This window comes from Anthonomus grandis, chromosome 14 (genome assembly GCF_022605725.1).
Source record: "Anthonomus grandis grandis chromosome 14, icAntGran1.3, whole genome shotgun sequence".
In the NCBI taxonomy this organism is placed as follows: Eukaryota; Metazoa; Arthropoda; class Insecta; order Coleoptera; family Curculionidae; genus Anthonomus; species Anthonomus grandis.
In genome coordinates, this window is record NC_065559.1 from 16,301,624 (window position 1) to 16,326,704 (window position 25,081).

General features: G+C 31.3%; 1 protein-coding gene across 8 annotated transcripts in view; it reads left to right on the forward strand.

Moving 5' to 3' along the window:
• LOC126744375 (E3 ubiquitin-protein ligase SH3RF3) overlaps nucleotides 1-25,081 on the forward strand; it is an 84,928-nt gene that overhangs the window by 48,630 nt on the left and 11,217 nt on the right. For 7 of the 8 annotated variants that reach the window (XM_050451749.1, XM_050451748.1, XM_050451755.1 and 4 more), the window contains 3 exons: nucleotides 5,549-5,724; nucleotides 12,281-12,406; nucleotides 22,818-23,004. In XM_050451749.1, coding sequence (XP_050307706.1) covers nucleotides 5,549-5,724; nucleotides 12,281-12,406; nucleotides 22,818-23,004 — 489 coding nt within the window. The remainder of the gene's footprint in view (nucleotides 1-5,548; nucleotides 5,725-12,280; nucleotides 12,407-22,817; nucleotides 23,005-25,081) is intronic. The other variant, XM_050451753.1, reaches the window with a different exon arrangement.

Here is a 25,081-nt window from a genome sequence, read left to right on the forward strand (position 1 = left end):
ACACAAAAATTCATCGTATCGACCACCCGTGTTGTTAATAACACCTAGAGATTTGTTTGGCATGCTTCTAATGAAATTGTCAATATACTTTTGCTTAATTTGTAGTCGTTGATCTTGCATACAGTTCAGTAACTCTTCTTTTATCTGGAGCTCAGTCACATTATTCCTTGATTTAAAACACACTTTTTCCAAATGTGTTACCATCCCAAATGTGCCCGATAGAATTTAAGTCAAGTGATTGCGCAGTCTATGGCAATAACTTAATATTGTGCTCTTCAAAAAAGTTTTTAGCAGTTCTTGCAACATACGGACGTGCATTCATTACAAAATGTTCACCAAATTCTGTAATACCTGGATGAATAATGGCTTCCAGAATTTAATCTCGAGATTCGTTTGCTGTTAAAATGAGCACCGAATTAGTCTAAAAACTTCTCGAATCGAAACTCCAGCTCAAATCGTCAAAGTTTCGCGTTGATACCTGTCAGCTTCTTGAATAGTTTTCAATCGAAACGCGTTGTCAGGTATTCACCACACCCTCAATCTTTTGCAATCAGATCGTAAACCGAGTCTTGATTTATCAGTAAAAAGAATGTATGTCCATTCACACTTTTGCCAATTCTAATGTTCTTCTCGACCCATGAAAATCGTAGTAAGTAAAGTTAAAGTACTTACTACGATTCTCATGGGATAGTACGAGAACGGGACGTCTGTCGTAAGGATTGTATTTATTTAACCTATTTCTTATTATTTGAGCAGTGACACTAACGCCACGAAGATTTTCAAGCTCTTTTCTTAGCTGGTAGGCAGTAATATTAGTGTTATGTAATGCCTGATGTAATGCCTTAAGAAGAATAAACCTAATATGTATAGGTTCTGTTGCTGTTGTTAACTGAAATCTCTCACATCACCAATCTCTTTAAATCCCGGCCACAACTTTCTTATAGCGCTTTTGGTAGAATTTACAACTTTTGCAATGTCGCGTATGTTCATACCTATTTGTTCCACCCTATATCATACAAACAGCTTGTAACTGTGTTTCACGATCAAGATGTTGCTTTTGCATCTACATCTGACTATGTTGCAGACACACTTAAAACAAGCATTGCATTTAAAGCACATCATCAGACGTTATTTATGTATAATAGGTGTTTACATAAAATCCGAACAACTTGTTAGCTGATATAGCTGACAAATCGTTTAACTGTAACTACCACCGTATCAATATAAATATATTTTTTTAATAACTTAGATGTACAACATCTATTTATAAATATATACAGGGTGTTCAGGTAAGGGTGTACACTATCTATATCTTAACGACCCTTCAGCTCAGCCTATTCGGAAAAAAATTAATAACAAAAATGGCAATGAGCAATCGCCCAAAAATATTTTTTACTTTGCAAAATTACCGTAAGAGGGCGCAATTGTCAAAATAAAAATTTTAAATTTGACTAAGTTAAGATATAAGTTTGATACCCCATTAGAAAGCTCACTAAATTTCCTATGACCTCGGTTTAAGCCAAATTCTGATTGGGTCAATAATAATGGTAGGAAAAACAAATTAATTTTTTCATATTTAAATCGCTATTCTTATATACTTCTCAGCTAATTTTAATGAACGATAATTTTCATCTCTCTTAACGGCCTTCTGCAGTGATATAAGTTAGTTTAAAAAAAAGAAGTTAGATAACGCTGCTTACTATTGTTAGAGTTTTCCTAAAATTTGTCTAACATTTCTTATTAATAATAATAATAATTATTTATTGTGTTATTAACAATCGGTTGACACTGGTCTAAATTTTAGATATAGAAGGTCAAAACTAAATTGTAATACTAATTAATACTGATATAATAATACTAACTAGAACTAACACTGTATCAGATTAGTATTACCCTTACAATTCGAAATGCTTAACCCAAATAAAAAAAAAAAACATAATATAACATTCACAGTTAAATAACCTATGGACACTATAAAAACCCTAACATAACATTTAAATGATCTAACAGGCTTTTCTTTATTGAATTAAGCAGTTTGTCAAATGATTTTACTGCATATAAACTCTGGTCTGTTTTGGCATTATTTCTGGTGTCATACTGATGTACATCCTGATGTCTAACAGCGTTGTTATTTTCTTTTATTATCCGCTGCGAATGAGAGGATCTCTTCCACACAGTCACACCATTGCCACATACCATGAAAGATGCCAAAGTAGGCCGGGTCTTAGGGTAGCATCAGACACACATTCATACACATTCTCAGGTTTCGCAAAATAAATAGTTTCAAGTCTTTTGCATACACTTTCAACATGAGCCTCCCAATTTAAAGTCTCATTCACAAGATCACACCAAGATATTTTACAGGAGATGTTTTACCCGTATCCATTTCATCTCTTAAAGTAAAAGTCATCTTTTGTGTCTTATCTTGGTGTAATGGAAGTCCATTTGATAAGAACCAGTCCTCCATCCGCTATTTAGCCTCTTTTAGGATTTCATTAGCTTCTGCTGAAAAAAACAGTGATATCATCGGCAAAAAGCACAAACTCCCCTGTTGCATTTTCCATGTGCAGATCATTAATAACAATAAGGAAGAGGACCGGTCCTAGAACAGAACCCTGCGGCACACCCACACTGATACATAAGAGGCTTTTGTTTGAGTTTGTCCATTAGCCTTGCAAGCGATCCAGCAAGTAACTGGAAATGACCCCGATACTAGAATCATCAAAATTATAATATTTGAGCTTTTGAAGTTATAGTTCATGAGACATACAATCAAAAGCCTTACTAAGGTCGCAGAATAAGGCAGATAGATAAAGTCTGTCCTTATAACCATTCATGATGATATGCACAAGTTCAAGCACAGCCTGTATAGTATTTTTGCCCTGTCTAAAACCGAATTGGCACTCAGAAAAGAAGTTGTTAGATTAAAAAAAAGTATATGACCTGATTTGCCATTACTTTCTCAAAGATCTTAGAAATAATGGGAAGCAAGGAGATGGGCCTATAGTTGTTAACAGCATTTTTATCTCCTTTTTTAAAAACTGGAGTTACTAAAGCTTTTTTAGGCAGGATGGAAAAATGTGTTCGGATAATTACGATGAAGATTAATTAACTTAGTTAATGCAATTCAAATTTGATATTTGACTGATAAAATAGTTTGTATACTTAACCCATAAATATAACAGCTTTTTTTGGTTTTTATATTATCTATAATTTCCTAACATCATTAAAACTTACTTCTTCAAAGCTAACGTTATCACAGGCAATATTTGATCTGGCTAGGCGTGAGAGAGGATCAAAGTCACTCCTCGGCAGATCTTTAACAAGCTTTCTGCAAAAAACAGCTGAACTCGTCAGAATTAATAGGACACTTCAATTCATTAGGCGCCTGATTTCGTTTAGCATTGACTTCGTTAGATTTTTTAAAAATTTTTTTTAGCTCGATCATTTGAAACTCGTTTTCGATCATTTCATCATTTGAATACTACAACCAATCATTCTTCCTATTATACTTCTTGTATACCTCATTCACAAAAAAAAGGTTTCTCTCATTCGCTTAAGATCATTAGAAAACCAGCCTACCTTATTTGGTTAGTCCGACCTTTTCGAGAATGTTTTTTTCTCGAAATGAATGACGAAAAGAATCACTGTAGGCTTGTCAGCAATTTTGCTGTCAACTACTTGTCTCTGATGATCTGAAATATCATAGTTAACTATTTGTGTAAAAAAACCATCAAACGAGACACTTACAAACGCGGAAATCAACCTTTGAAACCCATAACTTTAAAGTAAGTCAGTGACTTTTCGGGAATCAGAGTCTCCCACCTCATTGCCTATTCCGAACGACACACTGAAGTCTCCCACCAGAACAACACGCTCCCGATGTCCAATCCGACAGATTGCACCCTCCACCGCCCCTAAGAAAACAGTCAAGTTTCCACTGGGAGCTCTGTAAAAAAATGTTTAGATTTGAATGATCTACAACATTCAAATCTAAACATTTTTTTATAAGTATTATTGAGTCTCCATTATTGAAAATGGTTCTGTATGTTACATATACATTGAACCCGTCGATACTCAAAAGAGCAGCCTCATCCTCTCATAGCTAGTGTTCTGACAGACAAAGCACATCAAAATGCATGTCAGCTAGGGAGGCTTTAAGTCGATGGACTTTATTCCGTATGGATTGCGCATTGCGATCTAGCTTTTAATCTTTGATGGCATTTTTTGTCTGTTTGCAGGCACTATTCTCTTTAAGTTTAAATAATCATTAATTAATATACCTTTAGGCCAGAACTGATCGAGAACTCCCTATTTTCTTTCAGCAGGAACGCCTAGCTTAAACGAATCGTAATATGTCTTCCTTTTAGTGAGGATTGGTTCACACTCACAGTTAGGGAATCCATTTGTTTTAAAGTAATTTTTTATATCAACTTTGTTTGAATCTTCTGTCAGCCTGGAAACCAAGAGCCATGAGAGATCCCTTGGTTTTGCAGCTTTCAGAGATGAATTATTTTTCTTAGTTCCTTCTACGCACGTCGGTCTTATTTTTGGATGGATATTTCTTTTTTTTTTTGTTTCGGTGATAAACAACTTGTTTAAAACCATCATCGCTATCATCCGTTTGTTGTTGTGGTTGGTTTGTCATCTCAGTGTTCTTTTCTTTGTTTCTGCTTGCTTTGGGCTAGGACACGATGGTTTGTTCCTTCCAATTCCATATTGAATTTCAAATGGATCGGTATGTTTTACTTTACAAATTATAAAAGTAAATTAAAAGATCTACATTTTGGCGAAAACCGCATATCGATATCTTTATTCGTTTCCAAAATTATTGCCAAATAACCCGAAATACTGAAAAGAAGAAACTAAAAAAGTATTATTACCAGTTATTTCGCAATAACTCCGAAACAAATAGAAAAAAGATATCGATATGCGGTTTCGCCAAAATAAAGATTTTATAATTCGCTCTTATAATTTGTAAAGTTACGCATACCGATTTATTTGAAATTTTAGACAAATTTCAGAAAAACTATAACAACAGTGAACTGCGCCATCTAACTTCTTTTTTTAAACTAACTTATTTTACTGCAGAAGGCCGTTAAGGGCGATGAAAATTATTTTTCATATGACAACTTGTTCATTAAAATTGGTTAAGAACTGTACAAGACTGCGATTTAAATATGACCAGTCATTTTTTTCTCTCATCCTTATTATTGATCTTATGAAAATTTGGCTTAAACCAAATTGATAGAAAATTTACTCAGCTTTTTAATGGCGGTATTAAACTAATATCTTAATTTAGTAATTTTGGTCATATTTTAAGTTTTTATTTTGATAGGTGCGCCCTCTTGCGGCCACTTTGCAAAGTTAAAAATATTTTTGAACGAATCCTTGTTGCCATTTTTGTTATGATAGATAGTGTACAATCTTAACTGAGCACCCTGTATAAGAGCTTCAGAATCCTAGTTAGCTTTTTATCTCTCATAATATTTCTGCCAAATGTGAGTTAATATGTGAGTTGTTAATACGAAGTCAATTTTTTATGTAGAATAAAGATCGCAAAGAAAAAAGCAGTGTTAGTCTGATGCGCCGCTTGGCAAGTATGAAGCGCTCCAAATCTCCACCAGCTTCTTCTTATTCCATGGATAATCCGGTCTTTGAAGACTCGACTGTTTCCACCAGTGGTCATTCTGGTTCAGTTAACGCGAATCCCGTACATGTTAGGTAAGTTGACTATTGAAATAATTTATAAAATTTTTGAATTTATTTTGTACAGAAATTGTTTTATTACGCGAAAAACAAATACTTCCGTTGAATAAGGGGTATTTTCTAATCAATATGAGAGTATTTTTTAACTAATATGTTCAAAATCCTAAGTTCATACTGAAGAAGAACCACTTAAAATAGAGTCTTTTTACACAAATATTTTTACAAATTCGATGATGTATTGTGTCAAGATCTTGTAAATTATTGGAGATGTATGAAGGTAATTAATAATGAGTGGTAAGAGGTTGTCGGAAAACAGTGTGTAGAATTCTTCTGTTCTGCATATTAAGCCAAGTTACTTCTTTTAGTTTATGGTAAATTCGCATTCTACGCCGTATCCCAAATATAAGTCGTAAATATGAGTTCTGTAACTTTTGAATTCTGTGAATATCTGAGAAGTCCAAACAGAATACATATACAAGGTGTTACAAAATTCGGTGCAAAATATTTTTTTTCGTATAAACATGTGCGCTAAAATGCATCCCCTCAGAGCTACAGCCCGCGCAAATTGCTTGAAGAAAATCGATTATTTGGAACAGTGGCTTAGTTATACGTCAAATCTCTGGAAATTTGCAAATCCTAATTGTTTTGGGCCTCTTGACATTTTCCGTTCCAAAAATGGTGTAAACCCAATTTTAGGAAAGGATTCAGGGGCGCTTGCCCTTTTGATGGCCTATATCTTTTGTTTCCAATGAGAAATTTGAAGATTAACACCGTCTAATTAGCCACGAAAAAATCTAAAATTATCATTTTTTACATTTTTTGATAAAATTAATTTTATTTGACAAAAAATAAAACAGTCACAGCCCATTTCGTTTTTTCTAATTTAATAGGTCAATCGAGTTGAATTATGCTTCCCTTTCGTTTATCAGCGATTTTCTCGACAACGCTTAATTATATCGAACAAATAATGCAAGAGACAATAATTTTGTATTTTTTCATGGCTAACTAGATGGTGTTGTAGATTCTTAAATTTCTTATAGGAAACATAAGATATGGGCCATCAGAAGGGTAAGCTCCCCTGAATCCTCCCCTAAAATTGGATTTACACCATTTTTGGAACGAAAAATAAAGAGAGCACCCAAAAAACGGGGACATGCAAATTTTCAGAAGAATTGATGTGGATATAAGTCTTAATGCTAAGTAACCGCTTTTAAGTTTAGACGTTACATGTTCTTTATACCTCATTTTACTGTCAATAATCAAACCTACATTTTTTTCTAAGATTTTCATTGATATTGAATTAGAATTAATTCCTGTGTTAAGGTTTTCAAGAACATTATTTCTTATGCTTTCACTACAAAATACTAATGCCTTTGATTTTGCTGGATTAATTTTTAGCATATGCTTAGTAGCTGTTTGAAAAAGATTTTCTAAATCAGAATTATTTTGAGCATTGGCTTCCAGAATTTGAGGGGGCTTAAAAGAAAAATACACCTGAGTATCGTCTGCGTACATATGATGGTTACAATATTTTAATGATTTAAAGAACTGAGAGCTAAGGTTTTTTATTGTTTTATGTAAGTTTTCAGTTCTGTTTAAGTATTATTTTTATTTTAGGCCTGATGATGCTCTAACTAGAGCGAAACACGTGTAGCCCGTATAATTACATGTTGTGAGACCGTGACTTTGTGTTTTTCTTTGTTTCTCGTCAATTTTGTATGTTGGTCTCTTAGAGACTAATGGATGAGATTTTTGGACTATTATTATGTTGATATAAACCAGTCATTTATCCAGTGGCCTCGTAAGTATGTACTTAAAAACTAATAATAAGTATCTTTTTCCCGATATTGTATTATTAACTGAGCACGGGTTAAGGCCTAATGAATGTTTTTTAGTATCTGATTATGCTCCTATGTCCATTTTTTTTTCATCAACATTTCATACATGGTGGAACTGGTATTTTAGTTAACAAACAAACTCTTGAAACTTTTTTCTGAATTCTCCCTTTGCAACGCAGCGTTTGTGGTTTTAAATGTGGTGGTAAATTATAATAAAAGCGCTTGTTTCTGTAACTGATAATATTTTGGAGTCTAACGATAAATGCATGGCCAGTCTCTTAATATTATTAAATTATTCTAAGGCTTTTGATATCCTGGACAACTACTTGTGTTCCAAACTGCATTATTATGGGTGCTCAGATGCTGCTTTAAATATTATCTCATCTGTTCTTAATAATAGATTTCAGGAAGTAACATACAATGGAACTTCTTGTAAGACAAGTATTCATTAAGTATTCATTCCAGTGTTCCTCAAGGCTCTATTTTATCTCCTTTGCTTTTTATAATATACACCGCTGATATTCTTCGTTGTACTAATTTCTGTACAGCTACCGCCTTTGCTGACGATACGCAACTGGTATATAACTTTGATGCCACCAATTTTGTTGTTGCAACACAGCGTGTTAATCACGACTTAGAAACCATTAGGTCTTTGTCTAATGAGCATAATATACAACTTAACTTCAATAAATCCAAGCTTCTATGTTTTACAAGTAAAAAAAAAAATAAAATGATTTTAAAAAATAATGTTAATATTAACCTAGGAGGGGTCATACTTCCTTTCGTACCTTCCGCGAGAAATTTAGGTTTACATATGGACGAAGATCTTCGTTTTAGCGAACATGTCAAACACTTGAACAAAAAAGGCCTTTTTGGCCCTAAAATTAATAATTACTGCGATTTTATATATACGCCTTGTTTGCGGTTATTAGAACATCAAAGAATTCAGTGATGCAAAACTCTTGTTGTAGATTAATATATGGCATTAAAAAGGGAGACCACATATCGCATAAAATATCAGAAACAAATTGGCTGAATATGTCAAACAGATGGAAGTTTCATCTTGTCAATTTTGTTCATAAAATTATTACCGGCACTTCTATGACCTCTTCTATAAAAAAAACTCAAGAGTAAATTTATTCCAAGAAACAAAGTTCATCACTTAAATGTAAGAAGCAAAGAATCACTTACTATGCCCAAATTTAAAACTGCTCTCTATTTAAAACGTCATTTACATTTAATTCTATCAATCATATTCCTTACCTACTTAATCACCTAATCATACTCATCAAAGTCTTCAAATTGAAAAATCATGTTTTATTGCACTAATGATCTGTGTATTTTTATTCTGCGTTTACTGCATTTAATTCTGGAAATATACCTCTTTTTGTAACTTTATTATTCTTTTATGCTATCTATTTTTAATGGTTAAGTAGGAGCAGCCTTAATTAACTATGTATGTATGTATTTGTTTTTTTTTATTTAAATAAAAAGACATTATTATTATTAAGTATATTGGAGTCTTACGACTAAAAAATGCATATTAATTTTCCCACACGAATGGCATCCTCATCTGGAACAACTATGATTGCAACTACTTGATTTGGGTAGAAATTTAAATGATGTGTTATTTACAGTACTCTCTTCTGGTATTTCTGACCATGAAGCCATTCTTGCTAAAATTCCATGTAACAGTGGATTGCAGTTAAAATGGCTTCTGACCCATTTATCTTATTTTTTCATGTGCTCTGTGAAAACATAAATCAGTGTTTTCCGAAAATAAAGACTTAAGGTTAGAAATAGAAAACCATGGGTAACAGCCCTCAGGATTTCAGCTAAAAATCTCTATTTTATGACTAAGTTGTTATGTTAGGGTCAGTTCAACATTCTTTTATTTTTCATCTTGTTGATCTCACCGACAAGTTGAGGATACAATTAAAAGCCCAAAGAACCATAAATCCTCTAGAGCTGATAGAATAACATGAAATTACTACTCTTTTTGCCTGTCTCATCATTGAGTGCGTTAGTTTCTGCCATAAACACGCCAAAATACGCTAGTTACAGTAACTGGGTGTTTGATTGTAGATCCCTTTTATTTGATTGTAGAAGTCTGGAGTACCTCAAGGTTAGGATCACCATTATTTTTGCTGTATGTAAATGACTTAGGCTCTTTGAGACTACAGTGCAAAGTGGTTCAGTTTGGTGATGATGACCACCATGTTGTGGAGTAATAAAGATTCTAATTACATTAGAGCTCAGGTTTTCGGAGATATTAAGATTTTATCAGGATGGTGTGTTTTAAACAGGCTTATGTTTAATGTGGGTAAAACCTTTATTATTAGGGCTTAAGAGACATGGCTTAAGAATGATTTATTTTAATGACACACTCTGTATCAATATTTAACAGATTTTAACTAAATAGTATCCTAAAATTAGTTTATTCTTAGATCGAAAAATATCAAGCCTTATTAAAGCGTACGTCTATGACATGTAGCTTTTCAAACCTTGGGCAAAATGTGCGCCTTATAGCCATACAGCCCTCTTCCAAAAATGAAAACAATCGCCTAACAAGCAATGAAGATATTAGCTTGTCCATGTTAAGTGGGATACTTTGTAAATTATTAACTGTTTCAATTTTTTATTATAAATTTGTTTTGAGCTTTAATCTTAATACTTTTTCTTTTAATTTTTATAAAAATTGTGTTGTCCCCATTTGTTTGGTACAAATGTTTAAATGTAAAGGTGTATATTGTTATTTGTGTAAAATGTGATATGTATTTAAAACTAGTAAGTTTTAATTCATATTAATTTGAAGTTAAAAACCACTAATAGTTTTATAATTTTAATTAACACTATTTATATCGACTGTATTGCCCTTAGGATGGCCTAATATGGACTGAAACGTCAACAATTTTAAAATTTAAAGCGATAGTTTTATTTGACCCTACTTCCAATTAACTTAACAAGAAGCATAAAATGATGGTCACGTTTCAAAACCTTACGTTTTCGTAAAAACAAAACCTTTTGTTTAATTTATATATGAAATTAAACAAAAGGGATTTTAATTTATAGCTTTTTTCCGATTTCGAAATTTAATTGCTTTTGGTTAATCAATCAATGTGGAGGAAAGAACCTTAGAACATTGAAAGACTAGAATCAGTAAACGACAACTTTGAGTTGAAAATATGCTCAGGGGCAAGAGGATGTTTTGTTTACAAACATTCACGCTGATTCTCTGTTGTCAAAATTTACATACATTTTCAAGAGGACATTTATAGCTATATATTAACACATATAATAATGTTAATTTGTGTTGGATTTTGGTTTAAAAATAAAAAGTAGAAATAGAATGAAGCTATTCTAAGAGCAAAAATGACATCTTCAAACCAAAAAAAAAACATTTTTATTCTTAAAATCGGTTCTTCTAAAAAATTTGGAATGGCAACCCCACCAAAAAAAGCTCAGTTTTGCGCGAAATGTCCTCTTGTCAAAAGGCTTTGTGTTTACATTCAGAATTTGTGAAGTTCTGTGTTTTTTCTTTAGTTTTTAGTTGAAAAGGGAAAATGGTCCCATTTGAGTGTTTCTGGGAACTATTACTATGGTAGAGAACTATTACTATTGTGCCGTTTGTGCCACATCTCGGAAAAAAGGCGATCCAAGCCGATCTTTTCATAAGTGATATTTTTATCATATTGTTATAATATAATCTCAAGGGAGAATCGTCATCGTAAACGTAGAATAGGGGATCATAAAAATAAATCTAAATGAAAACTTGAATGAGGATCTGTATGTTTTAAGTTCAAATATTCATTTAAAATGCTTATTTATTAACAGACTATAAAGAATAAAAAACTCGAGTTTTGTTCATGGTTTTATTGACGGAACTGATTTTATGTTTTTTTGTTGTCTTGGCAGGAAAATGGCCTATTCAAATGTTAAAAATGTGTGGCTTAAAATATGAATTATTAAGAAATCTATAATAATTATAAAAATTTAATTTCCACAAAAATGCATTTGATTAGATAGGTTTACTCTAATGAAGTACGTAAAATAATGGATAAAGAGTCTATAAACGGCAAAGGTGTCTATATTTAAGGCATTATCTGTTATTTACTTATCATATTATTTTTTTTAAATGCTTCATGTTTTATTAAATGGGAAGAAGTATTGTAGTCTTGTGCCTGTCCAACTAAGTGACAAATTTGTATGATATTATAAAGTGTTTTTTTTGTCATTTCTACATAAGCGTTTGGCATTATTGCATTAGAGATGTTGCAAGCAAACAGACAGCCCATAGTTCCACGGTAATGCTAATTCTAGATTTTTAATCTTCTAAAGAAAGAACTTTCAAACTGCTATTTTGTGTTTACTGGAACTGAAAAACCATTCGAGAAATGTTTACACCTAATTTGAAAATCCTTAAGTTGACTACTTCTCTTGCTAGTAACCGTTTAACTTATTACATATTCTATAAGCGTTAAATCGTTTTAGGTAAGTTTAAACGCAGATAGCAGGAGAAAAGTGGTGATGTAAATATTATATAAGTTTACGAACATCGGTTAGAAATAAAGGTCTCCAAGAGTTTGCAAGATTCTTACATATGACATCCATTTTGTAATATCCTGCATGTTTTAATAAAAGCAAATATTTGTGACGTATGTTAGAGCCACTCATTTGTGTTGTACTTTGTTAATTATTCTCGCATGCGTGTGTTTTTTTTCTCCATATTTTAGATCAGGTTCGTGCCCCAGTCAGTTGTTACAACTGCAGCCTCCGGTGGACCATCACAGATTATTCGGATCGTCCTCGCACCGTATTAAACACAAGGACAGACCGTCGATTTTAACTCCTAGTTCCAGGTGTGTGTTGGTCTAGATGACTGCTAGACACTATAGTCGCTTTTGGTGGAGTGCATTAATAGATATATTACCTCGCCATGCTTAGAATATACTAAAACAAAGTTATCCCCGAATAAACTAATATACTAGTTAAAGTCGATTATAGATATAATTTCTTATATAGCGCATGTATATTTATTTTAAGAAACTTTCGATTTTTTTCTTTATCTCTTACAGTTTATATTATTTCAATTTTTTTTTTATTTTAGTTAGAATGAACTTTACAACGAACTTTTATCGGGTGGTTTTTTACTCGCAGGAGCTTTATAGTTTTGTCGATTTGATTATATTATATGTTGCAACTCTTTTGCACGTTTTCTCTTATTAAAGGTAACTGTTCCTATTCCTATTCAAGCTAATTATTTTTTTGAATATCAACATAATATTGGCATGTCTCAGCAACGAATAATTCAGTAGCTGTGAGAAAAATCTGTTATGATAAATGGAAAATGGTGTGATAAAGTTAAAAGTAACCAGCAAGAGATGTTTAAATCTTTCACATTTTTACATATTTTATGGCAAATTCAGTGTAATTTTTTACTTTAATATAATAATTATGTCATATGGTCAGTCTGGAAGAAAAATAACGAATGTGCGGGAACACTTAAGAGAATATAACAAACACAGAGATACGGAAATCACCGAGACTAAATCGGCTTTTGCAAGCCATTTATTGTCTTTAGAACACTTTCTTTTCATCACGGAAATTGTAAAAATCCTTCATGAGTGCCCCAAAGGAAATAAGCTTGACTTATTAGAAAAGTTGGAGATCACAAGGGCAAAAAGGAGTCCTGTACGTTTACTAGTTTACGCTTGCTTGGTAACCCGATTGTCGCTGGTTCAAGTCTCTAAGTCAAATCTTTTTATTTTTTTGCTTTATTTCCGTTTTCCTGTTCAACTTCATTCTGCTTGTTTTGTTTACTTTTATTTTATTTAGTTTTGAAACCGGATATAATGTGAACTTCAGCAATATTTTTTTATATAGTGAGGACGCGCAACTTGGAACAAATATATTTAAAATTCAGTATTTGTATGTTTTATATTATATTATGATAATATATTTAAAATTCGATATTCAAATTCTTGTAGCACTTTACTTATTGTTTGAGACCGGATTTGTTGTATTTCGGCTCTAATTCTTTTTTTTAATTCTTCTAAACTTTCAGATTTATCATAATAAACTTTAGATTTTAGATAACCCCATAGATAAAAATCCAATGGGGTTAAATCTGGCGACCTTGCTGGCCATTCAATAAAACCCTCCCTTCCAATCCATCTATTTGGAAAAATGTTGCTAAGGTAATCTCATACTGTTCGCGAATAATGGGGGGGACGCCATTTTTTTTGGAAGAATCATATCGAATTTGCCGGTATAAATGGGTTTTCACCATTTGGATAAATCGCAATTAAACTAGGTACTATCTGATTTTGAAGAAAAAACTTGCCTCGTCGGAAAAAAACAATCTTACTTAAAATTGTGGATTTGAATTACATTTATTCATCATTATTTCGCAAAACTATTTTCTACGGATGTGATCATTTTCAATAAGCTCCTGAATTAAATGAATTTTATATGAATGCCATTTATTCCTATGCAAATATTTTAGAACACATAATTTATTAACCGACTGATCTGCAGCAACTTATCGAATTGATTTATGCAGATTTTCTTGTAAATCGAACAAAATATCTAATTGTCTGTTTTCTGGAAGAGTGGGACGGCCCAGGTCTCCAAAATCTCTAAACTTTTTTCCAAATTTGCTTACTACCTACCGAACGTGTAGGCCTCTCCGGATACTTATTGTTAAACAGATCGAACATATCCTACCATCATCAAAATGTCAATTCTTTTCGGTTCACCCTGTATACATAAATTCATTATGAAAAAAATCGCGACAAAAAATAAAAATCGACGTGTCCGAGCGTTTTTTTTCGAACACACCCCTGAATTTTAAATGAATTTGTTCCAACTTGTGAGTCCTCACTGTTTATTTATTTTTTATTTTAACTTAAATGTTTGTGGTGTTAAACGAATAGTTTTACCGGTAAGTCGTATCTTAACATTGTAAGGCGAAACACGTGTAATAGTTTTTTTAAAAAATAAACATAATCTGAGACCATTGACTTTGTGTCCCTCCAATTTCTGAATTTTTATTATTAAGAGGTCTCTTTGAGAAAAATGAAATACTTTTTTGAATCAATATTACTGATTGAATAAATTATGCTTAGCTGAAGATTTTCAAGTGTGTCATACCGCCTCTTAAACACAATATCTTTTAAGTAGCCCCAAAAGAGCATTAAGCCTGACTGACAAAACTGAATGCACCTTTCTTGTAGTGCACAAACCTATGCTTTGTTAGAATGCTGTGAATGGTTCCTAAACAGAATCTACTTATTTGCACTAAAACATTAAGTGAATTTCAGTTGCTTTACGTATTATGAATTGCTTATTAGTCCTAGTTTTTTTTAATACATTGATATTTGATCTAAACTTACGATATAAAAACAAAAAGTTCCTTCGGTCTGTAAGTTACTCATGGGAAATAAAGCACTTACTTTATTTCCTAACTTCCTTTCTTATAACTTTCTTCAGCAATTGACCAATCTACCTATCAAACACAACTTCTAATTCACTATTTTTGCCCATTAATTCATAAAAAGAAGTATTTTGTATTGTATCATATCACATTTTTCTAAATGCACGAAAGCTCAAAGCCTCTTTTTTTCAAAAAATACCAACTTTAATGCTGAAGAAACCTCCAATTGCCACTTTATTCTTGATGACATTTATAAAACAAACTACCATTGTACCTGTATGAAATCAGAGCCACCTTGACACTAAAAAAAAATCTGTAAATTTCTTAGTTATTTTTGATTTTAGGGTGAAAGGTCATATAACAACTTTTGTTTAGAATTCAATTTACTATTGATTAATAATTTTGCATACAGTATGGTTGCAGACAGTATGGTTGTGAAAACCTGCTGTTTCGATTTCAATAGATTTGATTAATGGCATTACAGATTCTGTGTTCGATATTAAGTCTAGTTGTGAGTGTACACAATATCTTTTAAACTACCCTATAAGTAAAAGTCAAGTCATGTGAAATCTGGTGACAAGTGGGCACTAATAATTTTCATTCCGTTAATGCCACCCTACACGTTTATACTCCAGGGGTCTTGGTGCTGAAGTTATGCTATCCAACGGGGATTTTCAGGCGACCAATAGTGCATATTATGCCTGTTGACTCTACCATTGGTATTAAAAGGATATGTGACAAAAAATTCATGTTTTCGCGAGTCATTTCTATTATCCATTGACAAAAATCAATTTTGAGCTCAAAATTATGTTCGTTTAAGGCTTGGTGTAGTTAACGGCGATCTGAATATCGAATGGCATACTGCCTTTCAACTATTGCTGCTTTTTGAAAGCATTCAAAGAAAACCGCAAATCATATAATAGTTTCATCGCTTCTAAAAGGCATTTTACAAAAAAAATCTAGCAAAAGAGTTTTCTATGCTCGGTGCAAAACACTTTAATTTGCTATAACTTTAAAACGAGCAAATATATCATCGTCCAGGTTTCACAATATTTTTGCACATTTTATCTATTTTATTTATATATTTCAAATATGATGTCAAAAATAAATTAGACATGATATCGAAAACAAAATCCGTAATGCCATTAATCAAATATTAGCTGCTGAAATCGAAACAGCTTGATTCAAGCAAAGATATCATCGTCCGGTTTTTACAATATTTTTGCAATTTTTTGAATTTTTGGAGTAAAATGAAAAAGTTCTTTTATTAAAAATGGATTGCTAAAATCGAATAAGTTGTCTAGAATTTACAACGATTTTAATGATTACTTATAACTTCTCCCACCACTACTATCGTTTGTAGGCCAATTAGCCTTAAACCAAAATGATAGAGAATTTTCTAGGATTTCTAACAGTTTTATCAAAAATATAGGTTTTCGAAAAAACAACACGTTTTTTTTATTCAATTTTTATATTTTTTATGACTCTTTAAGTATACCTTTAGCGAAAAAAAATATATTTTAAAGATTTTAAAATTATAGAGTGGTGTTCGTCCTTATAGTAGGGGAGCCTTGGATGCTAAATTTGGGACCTATTGGATTAAAAAGATTAGGTCCTAAAACGAAAAAATGTTGATGTTAAGTTTGTCATTTTAGTGGGAAGGCGACCATGTACAAATCTTCAAGAATGTAAAAAAAAACAGTCGCATGGAATCATTCGAGCGCTTTTTATGTAAAAAAAAATGCGACCTTAAAATACTCGAGCTCGTCAGATTTCTATACAGACGATTCAACTTGATGTCCTAGCCGTCTTAAACGATAATCTGACAATTATATGGAGGAACGTTGTTAATCTGACAATTAGAATTAAACAATATGCATTTATTTGTATACAATATCATTTATTGATAAAAACTGAATAGAAAAAATATTAAAAATAAGTATCTTAATTTTCACTGGATGGATGCCTCTACAAAGTTGATTTACACTTGATAAATTTCTTCGTCTTCTCGTGTTTCTGTAAATAAACATGGTTATAAACTTTTTTTTTATTTATTTTATATTGTACTATTAAAAGGAAAACGTACCTTAATGTAAATCTATATCTTCTAAAATGTCAAATGGTATGACAATATCTTTCTATGCTTCTAGATTTTTCTTTCTTATTCGTTGGTTACCAATAAACCAAGTCGGTAACCAAACCTGGTTTGGACATCATTATTATTACTTATTATTGTAATGCATATAAAACTTATTGCATTAAATTAACATAATCGTTTTGACACAATAAACAAATCGGAGCGTCAAACGCATGCTATTGTGATCAGCTGAAATAGCATCATGGCGGGAGACGATAGAGTGGGGAAGGCGTGAGAGATAGAGAAAGTGTGAGCAGATACGAGAGACACGAGGTGGAAAATATAATTCTCAATAGCCGTACGCTCCACGCTATATTTTATGGTTTTAGCTACATCGCCCCATGAAAATCGTCAGATAAAAATTTTTCCGTAATTCTTATAGGATTTCCTTCAAAATAAAAAAAAATCAATCGCACTCGAGTATTTCAAAGTTAAGTTTTTTTTTACAACTTTGTGACTCGCTCTTTTTCTTAAGCCATGCTCAAATCGTCAGATTATTGAAGTAAACACTCTTCTACCTGTACTTAATTTACTATGTCTTTGAAATATAGTTCCGCTACTATTAGTCAAAGATCTGACAATTAAACCAAGTAAGTACACAAGAAAATTTACATTACCAGGATTTATAATAAAATAACCTAAATCGGGCCCTAAAACTAAAAACTAGATCTTATAGGTGAAAATATTAACCTAAACGTAAGTAGAACCCTAAATAAACTTAACTAACCAACTTAAACTACAAAATAAGAGCACAAATGTATAAAAACTGTGAGAGTATATATTTTCATATTACTATAATTCATGTTATCAATAAGAATCCAATTTGAGATACACGCAAGTTCATAAGAAAGTAAGATATTTACATAAGGATCTTTCTGTGACGCAATATACTGCAACTAAAATGTTTTGATATTTTTTATGTACTCGTAAAGTTTTTTTTTCTCTCAAATGCTTTTTTTTTCTGTAGAAAATATGTCATTAAAATTACACACAATTTTAACATAAATAACTATTTTGTAACTTTTATGGAAATGTTATATAGAAAACTGCCTTTGTTTATAGAAACTATAGAAATTTTACCCTCTGCTGGCATAGTTAGGAACTTAATATTTGCAACAATTCATCTTTTTCAATCAAGCCGCATTTATCAATAAATGATTTTATAAAGCTTCTAGATTATTCGTTGCTGAGAAATAGTAGCTCGCCACCTAATGAATCCCTTTAGAGATATGGGAGGTTTTTGCATCTTTGTTAGAGCTCTTAAGTAGAGTATTTTAGTAATAAGGCATGTTTTGTTTTTTGTTAATTTAAGGAACTTTGAAATTGAACTTTGGTTTTTTTCGATGCCTATTTCGTTGTGCACAATTTATTGTATACAGCGTGTTAAAATTAAGGATTTTATTTTCTATAAAACCACATAAAAGTGTTAAAGAATCGAAAACGCGGTTTATATTAATTTATGGATGTTGTTTATCAGTGTTGTATTGATAATGTATCGGTTAAAGCTAGTTACAACGTCAACATGGTTATTGGCCGCATAACCATTTTGACGTTATTACTAGCTTTGACGTTGACTTCTTCTGAGTAGTCCTATGGTTGGAACCTTAGGTGTGACACTTGAATTACAAAAGAGTTTTACTACTAATCAAAACTCTTCATTTTATTTTCGACACGTGTTTGGCTAACGATGCTAGAATCCTGAGGAGAAGATTAAAAGTTTTGTTTTGTATTTCTCATTTTATATAGGGATGCTTTATTAATATGACGATAAACTGTCTTGTACATAAACCGAAACCGAAAAATAATAGTGTAAAAAATAAAAATTACTAGTTTTCTAGGTAATCATCTAATAACAACCGGTTCTTTTTTACAAACAAAAGAAGTGTTAGAAGTAATCGGTCACATCTTTTAAAAATTATTGCAGCTATTCCAAAACAAAAATCTCTACTTAATAAAAAATACCAAATAATGTGTATTTAAAAATAAGATTATGATGAGAATCTATTTTTAAATGGCGGCGAAAGATTTTAAGTTTATAGATGAAAATTATATAGACTATATTTGTATTATTTATAAAGTAAGTTTTAACACGGGCTTATTTGTAATAAATGTTTCCGAGAGGATTCTAATAGTAATACTTGCAGAACTATCGGTTATTCTTAGAGATAGAACTTTATTTATTATAGAACTATTTTTAGTGATAGAAAAGTTTTCGCGAAATTACACTTACGTATTTTTTGATGTTGATAAATTTATCTACTTTTTCTTATTAAAATTATGTGCACTAAGCACTTTAATTTCAAATTATTGCTCTAAAAAGAAAAAAACTGGTATTTAGTTCAAATACAAATAAAATCAGTAAAATATTTGTTTTACTCATTTTTTTATATATGTTTTTTTATATTATGGGTATTAAGACTTCGTTATAAAATTTTTGGTTTTACCCTCTTTTATGAGAGCTAACTGTCAAAAACCTTAAACATAATTAAATTCAGTATAAGTTGATTGATCTGAGAGGACATTTTAACTTTTATGAAAATATTTAGTTGTCTCCTTTTCTACAATAACTCTACCCTTATTCGACAGTAATATTAATAGTTCTGGTTTTTTTGTAAATTGTATTTCGTTTCCAGTTTTATTTTTGCGAGGTTTAATAGATTTGATATAATTTGTTAAGGTATTAAACTTACTACGTTTTTCTATCTTAAAATTTTCAGACAAGAAATTATAAAAAATATCACCTTATGAAATGATAGAAATGAAGAAACATCCTAGGCATATTAATAAAAACAGGCCATTGACAACTCAAGTTATATGCATTTTAATATAATTGCTTGTATTAAAAACTAATAACATCCTGTAAGTTTTTTTTTGGTATTTATTATTAGTATACTAATTACTAAATTGTAATATAGTATAAATAGTACTAAATTGTATGCATTTTATTTACTTTTTTTTACAGTTCTTGTTTTTATTTTACTGATAAGAACTTTGATTTGCTACTGTTCAAAGTTTTACAAGAAAAGCTGAAAAATATGGTGAAGGAGAAAATTAGTTAGAACAATTTAATTAGCTTTTTTATACTTTTTAGCAATTTTTGTACCAAATATCCTTAAAACTGGTCAACAGTATGTCATAGATTAGAATATGGATCACTAATATGGTCTGGATGAAAAATGTGGCGCAGCTTCAGAATATACAGGGTGCCTCCGATTAAGTCGGCACTATTGGTATCTTTGTTAATATTTAAGATACAGGGTCGGTTAAATTAGTAAACTAGTAGTATTTTTTCTGTTGATTAAAATGGTAAAAACAGAAAAAAATTGAACATCGCGTTTTCGAGAAAATGTGAAAAATGTACTTTTGTTAAATGGAATCCCCTGTATATTTTTACATAAATCAAAAGATAATAATTTTCCAAATAAAAAAGTTTATTTACACTAATAGCCTAAACCTAAAAATAACAAAGTTATAGCGATATTAATATTTTTGTCAAATTTAGGCAAGTTGGCTTTGATATAAATAAGATCAAGTAAAACTACTAATTTACAATAAATGAGCAAAAACATCGCCATCTTGTTCAATACATTTTTGAGCACACTTAAGCACACGTCATGTAGCTTTTAAGATTGATCTTCTATTTATTGATCCAATTATTTGCCTAATATGTGTTTGAAGTTCCATCCTGTTGAAAATAGATTTGTTGCGGTCTCTCTAAGTTAACATTATCCAAATAATCTTCCAGCGCTCCAGATAATATGAGATCAACATATCTCCTTCCAGTCAAAGTGCCATCATAAAACACAGGTCCTATTACTTGGCTTCCTATTAAGCCGCACCAAACGTTTATACTAAATTGATTTTGAGGATTTCTGAGATCAGTAAGGAAAACATTTTCTTGGGACCAATAGTGTACATTTTTACGGTTAAACATACCTTTGTTTGAAAAATTAGCTTCGTCGCTCCAAATTATACGGTTTAAAATATTATCATTAGCTTCATATGCATTACGTAACTAGTTGCAAAAAGCAAGTCTTCTTTCGTTATCGCCAGGCAACAATGTTTGTACTGGTCGATACTTATATGGCACAAATTTGTGTTTCTTTAAGACCCGCCAAATTGTCACTAAGCTCACACCGTAAGCTCTTGCTAAATCTCTAGTTGAGTTTTCCATATGAGCTTCAAAATATGCCAAAATAGAAATTTCAACATCCTCGCTTACTATAAATTGGTTCCTTCTTCTAGTTCTTTTAAACACGTTTTCGTTACTTCTAAATTTTCTGTAGAGAATTAAAAAGTATCTACGGTTTGGCAAGTTACGAGTCTGGAATCTCTGGCGGTTCTCTTCTAGCGCTCTGTCACTATTTTTTCGACATACAAGGTAACATTCTAACATATCACATTTTTCAATATGCATAAAAGGCATTTTACTAATTTAGAATTTACAAAAATCACAAACTTTGCTAACATGTAACTGTCAGTATTTCTTTATTTAATAAAATCTCTACGCTACTGTCATTTTATTATTCTAACAATGATTTATTTGTTTTGCTCTCAAAAAGTTCAAGGCCAACTTGCCTAAATTTGACAAAATTATTAATATCGCTATAACTTTGTTATTTTTAGGTTTAGGCTATTAGTGTAAATAAACTTTTTTATTAAGAAAATTATTATCTTTTGATTTATGTAAAAATATACAGGGGTTTCCATTTAACAAAAGTACATTTTTCACATTTTCTCGAAAACGCGATGTTCAATTTTTTTCTGTTTTCACTACTTTAATCAACAGAAAAAATACTACTAGTTTGCTAATTTAACCGACCCTGTATCTTAAATATTAACAAAGATACCAATAGTGCCGACTTAATCGGAGGCACCCTGTATAGGTACAGAGAAAGTTTATAAATATCTATCATTAAAGCGGGATCGTATTTATCTGCAGGGGGAGATAGATAACATTATCTTGGTAACAAGATTTAACGTGTTTTATCAGTTTGCCATATACAGGGTATTAGGGTATTATATAGGGAGTACAACAATAAAATGGACTGACCCAACTTTTTATCTGAAATAAAGCCGACTAACATCTAGTATTCATCAAAAAAAAATTATTTGATATAAAAAGTTATGATGTGGTCAATTGTTTTTGTCTCTATGTCTGTTTTATTATTTTTATTAATATTATTTCTCTATTCTTTTTGCCGCTTAATTTATTTTTAAATATTGCTTTTTTGGAGATAATATTTACATTGTTTTTGGTAGCGCTGATTAAAATATATTTTAATTATAGAAAAAAAAGGTGTAGAGATCAATCTTTAAATTGTTTCTTTAGTTCTCAAGTGCTGTCACTTCTATATAAAACCGGCAACGTCTTTCTATCTTAAAATTTGGAGTGAACTACTAAAAAAAATGTATTCTTCTTATTTCTTAATATAAGATCGTAATAAAAATTATTTTCATAAAAAAATTACTTTATAGGTTTGTTTCAATTCAGTGTTAAAGACTAATTTATTACCACCCGGTATTTATTCACAAATCTGTTCCAATTTTATTAAAATATTAAAGTCGTTGTCGGTTTCATATCAAAGTGGCAACCTCGCGTTAATATCTTTAAATTATTGAATTCTAACATTAAACTAATTTAATATTTATCAAATTGTGCTTGTCCATATTATATTAATATGCGATATTATTTTAGGACTTCCGAAGCTCCTCAAGGCGGCAGTTCAGGATCAAGTCCTGATGTTCATAGACATAAAAAGTCACATTCTCTCGATGCAGGCGCCCATAAATCTGTCAAAGGAACCAGCACTCAGACTGTAAGGGAAAGGTTCCGATGTATTGCTCCATATCCTCCTAATAGTGAATATGAATTAGAGTTGCAAGTAAGTAAAAGAACACATACATTCTTGGAACAAATATTATATATTTTAGGCGTCGAAAGTATTTAAGGTCAGCGCTAGAGCTAAACATGATCCTAGAATAAAAAAATACTTATCTTGTCGCTTTGTAAATAATTTATCAAAGACTAATAAATATGTATAACAACTAGTTTGTTACGGCTGTCGCCTTTTCTCGCATCCTAGCTTCCAACGCTTGCGATCTTTCCAGTCATGTGGTTGTAAACCTCTATCTTCCATTGCGCAGTTTACTTTTTCTCTCTACGATCTTCTTGGTCTACCTAGCTTGGCCTACTTGGTTGATCATTCAATCATTTTCCATTCTATAGTTTCTAGTATGTCGATGTCTATGCCCATCATACGCTCTCTTGCTTCACTATTCCTTATTCTCTCTTTTCTGGTTAGTTGGCAACATCTATGCAAACAGTTCATTTCATTTGCTTTTATCTTGGAGGCGTCTTTTTTATTTATTTAGGAAATAGAGCTCTGAACTATTTCTAATTTTTGTGTTCCGAGTGATGTGCTTATTCCAGAGTATACTATTTAGTTGACGTACTGCTAAATTACCTTGTTTAATTTTAATTACTATTTCCTTTGTGATCCGACCATCAAAATAAAAACTTTTATTATCCAAAAAAATAAGACACAAAGTGTATGGATTTCGTCACAGTTTTGCATGTTTTATATGGACTAAAAAAACTTTGCGAACTACCGATTTTTTAAGATAACTAAAATTTAAAAATATCCACCTATACAATATATTAGAAAAAAAGTTAAAATAGTCAAAAGTAAAGTGACATTACACATCCAAAAAAAGGTTAAAAAGAAAAAGAAAACATTATATTACATCGTTAAACAAGTTATAATACTTAACTGCCTAATCGGCTAGATAGCTATCTACATCATAAAAACATTTATTGCCTAGGAATTCCTTTAACTTTCTTTTAAATATCTAAATGGTTTTGCTAATCTTTATATCATTCAGTAATTTGTTGTATAGTTTTGGACCTATTCTTAATACACACTTTTTAGAAATAAGTAGCCTGCTAAGAGGCATGGACAAGTCATTTCTAGAACGAGTTGGGTAATTATAAAAACTATCATTAACAGTAAAAAAATTAAAATGTTTAAAAACATATAAGCAAACTTCAAATATATACACACACGGGACCGTCAAAATTCTATATTCCCTAAAAAGAGTTCTACAGGAAGTTATTGGTGATACTCCGGCAATATACCTAAGAATGTGTTTTTGGCTAATAAACACTCGACGTACAACCCCAGAGCTGAATACCGTACAAAATTCGTGAGTGCATAATAGCGTGGTACAGCCAAATTAGCTGATTAATTTCCATTACCACCCTAAGGTTCCTAATCAATATTAATTAATATCACTATTTTTATGACATGCATGAAAAACCATGTAATTAGTCTTTTTATTATTCAAGTAAAGTTGATTTAAAATAAACCAATTGCTAAGTTCCTCTAAGGCATTTCCAGTAGATACATCAATTGTTTCCATGTTCTGTCTTCGGACCCGCGCAGTTGTATTATCAGCATACATGGTGATAACACTATGTGTTATTGCCAGAGGCTAGCGATTAATAAATAAAAGAAATAATACCGGACTCAATACGGCCCTGCTGAGATCACCAAAATATCTCCTCACCCGCCTCAATTACCGCCGACAAAAATGCCAAAACAGCAGACGTCGTGGACCTAGCAAACACAAAGCCATGCTGGCCTGTCGAAAGAATTTGATTTTTTTTTTCAAATAAGACATAAGCCGATGAAGCAATGCATATTCAAAAATTTTAGAAAAATAAAAGGTTAAGGCTATGGGTCTGTAATTGTCACTGTCAGGCATAACTCGATCCCCTTTTTTAAATACTGGTATAACTTTAGATATTTTTAACGAATTTGGAAAAATTCCCTTTTTAAAAGATAAATTTATTAGATCAGTTAAAGGTTTAAGGCAAGCTCCAGCAGTATTCCATCAGGTCCACTTGACTTTTTGTTTTTAATTTTAGTTTTAATAATATGTAAAATTTCATTTTCATTA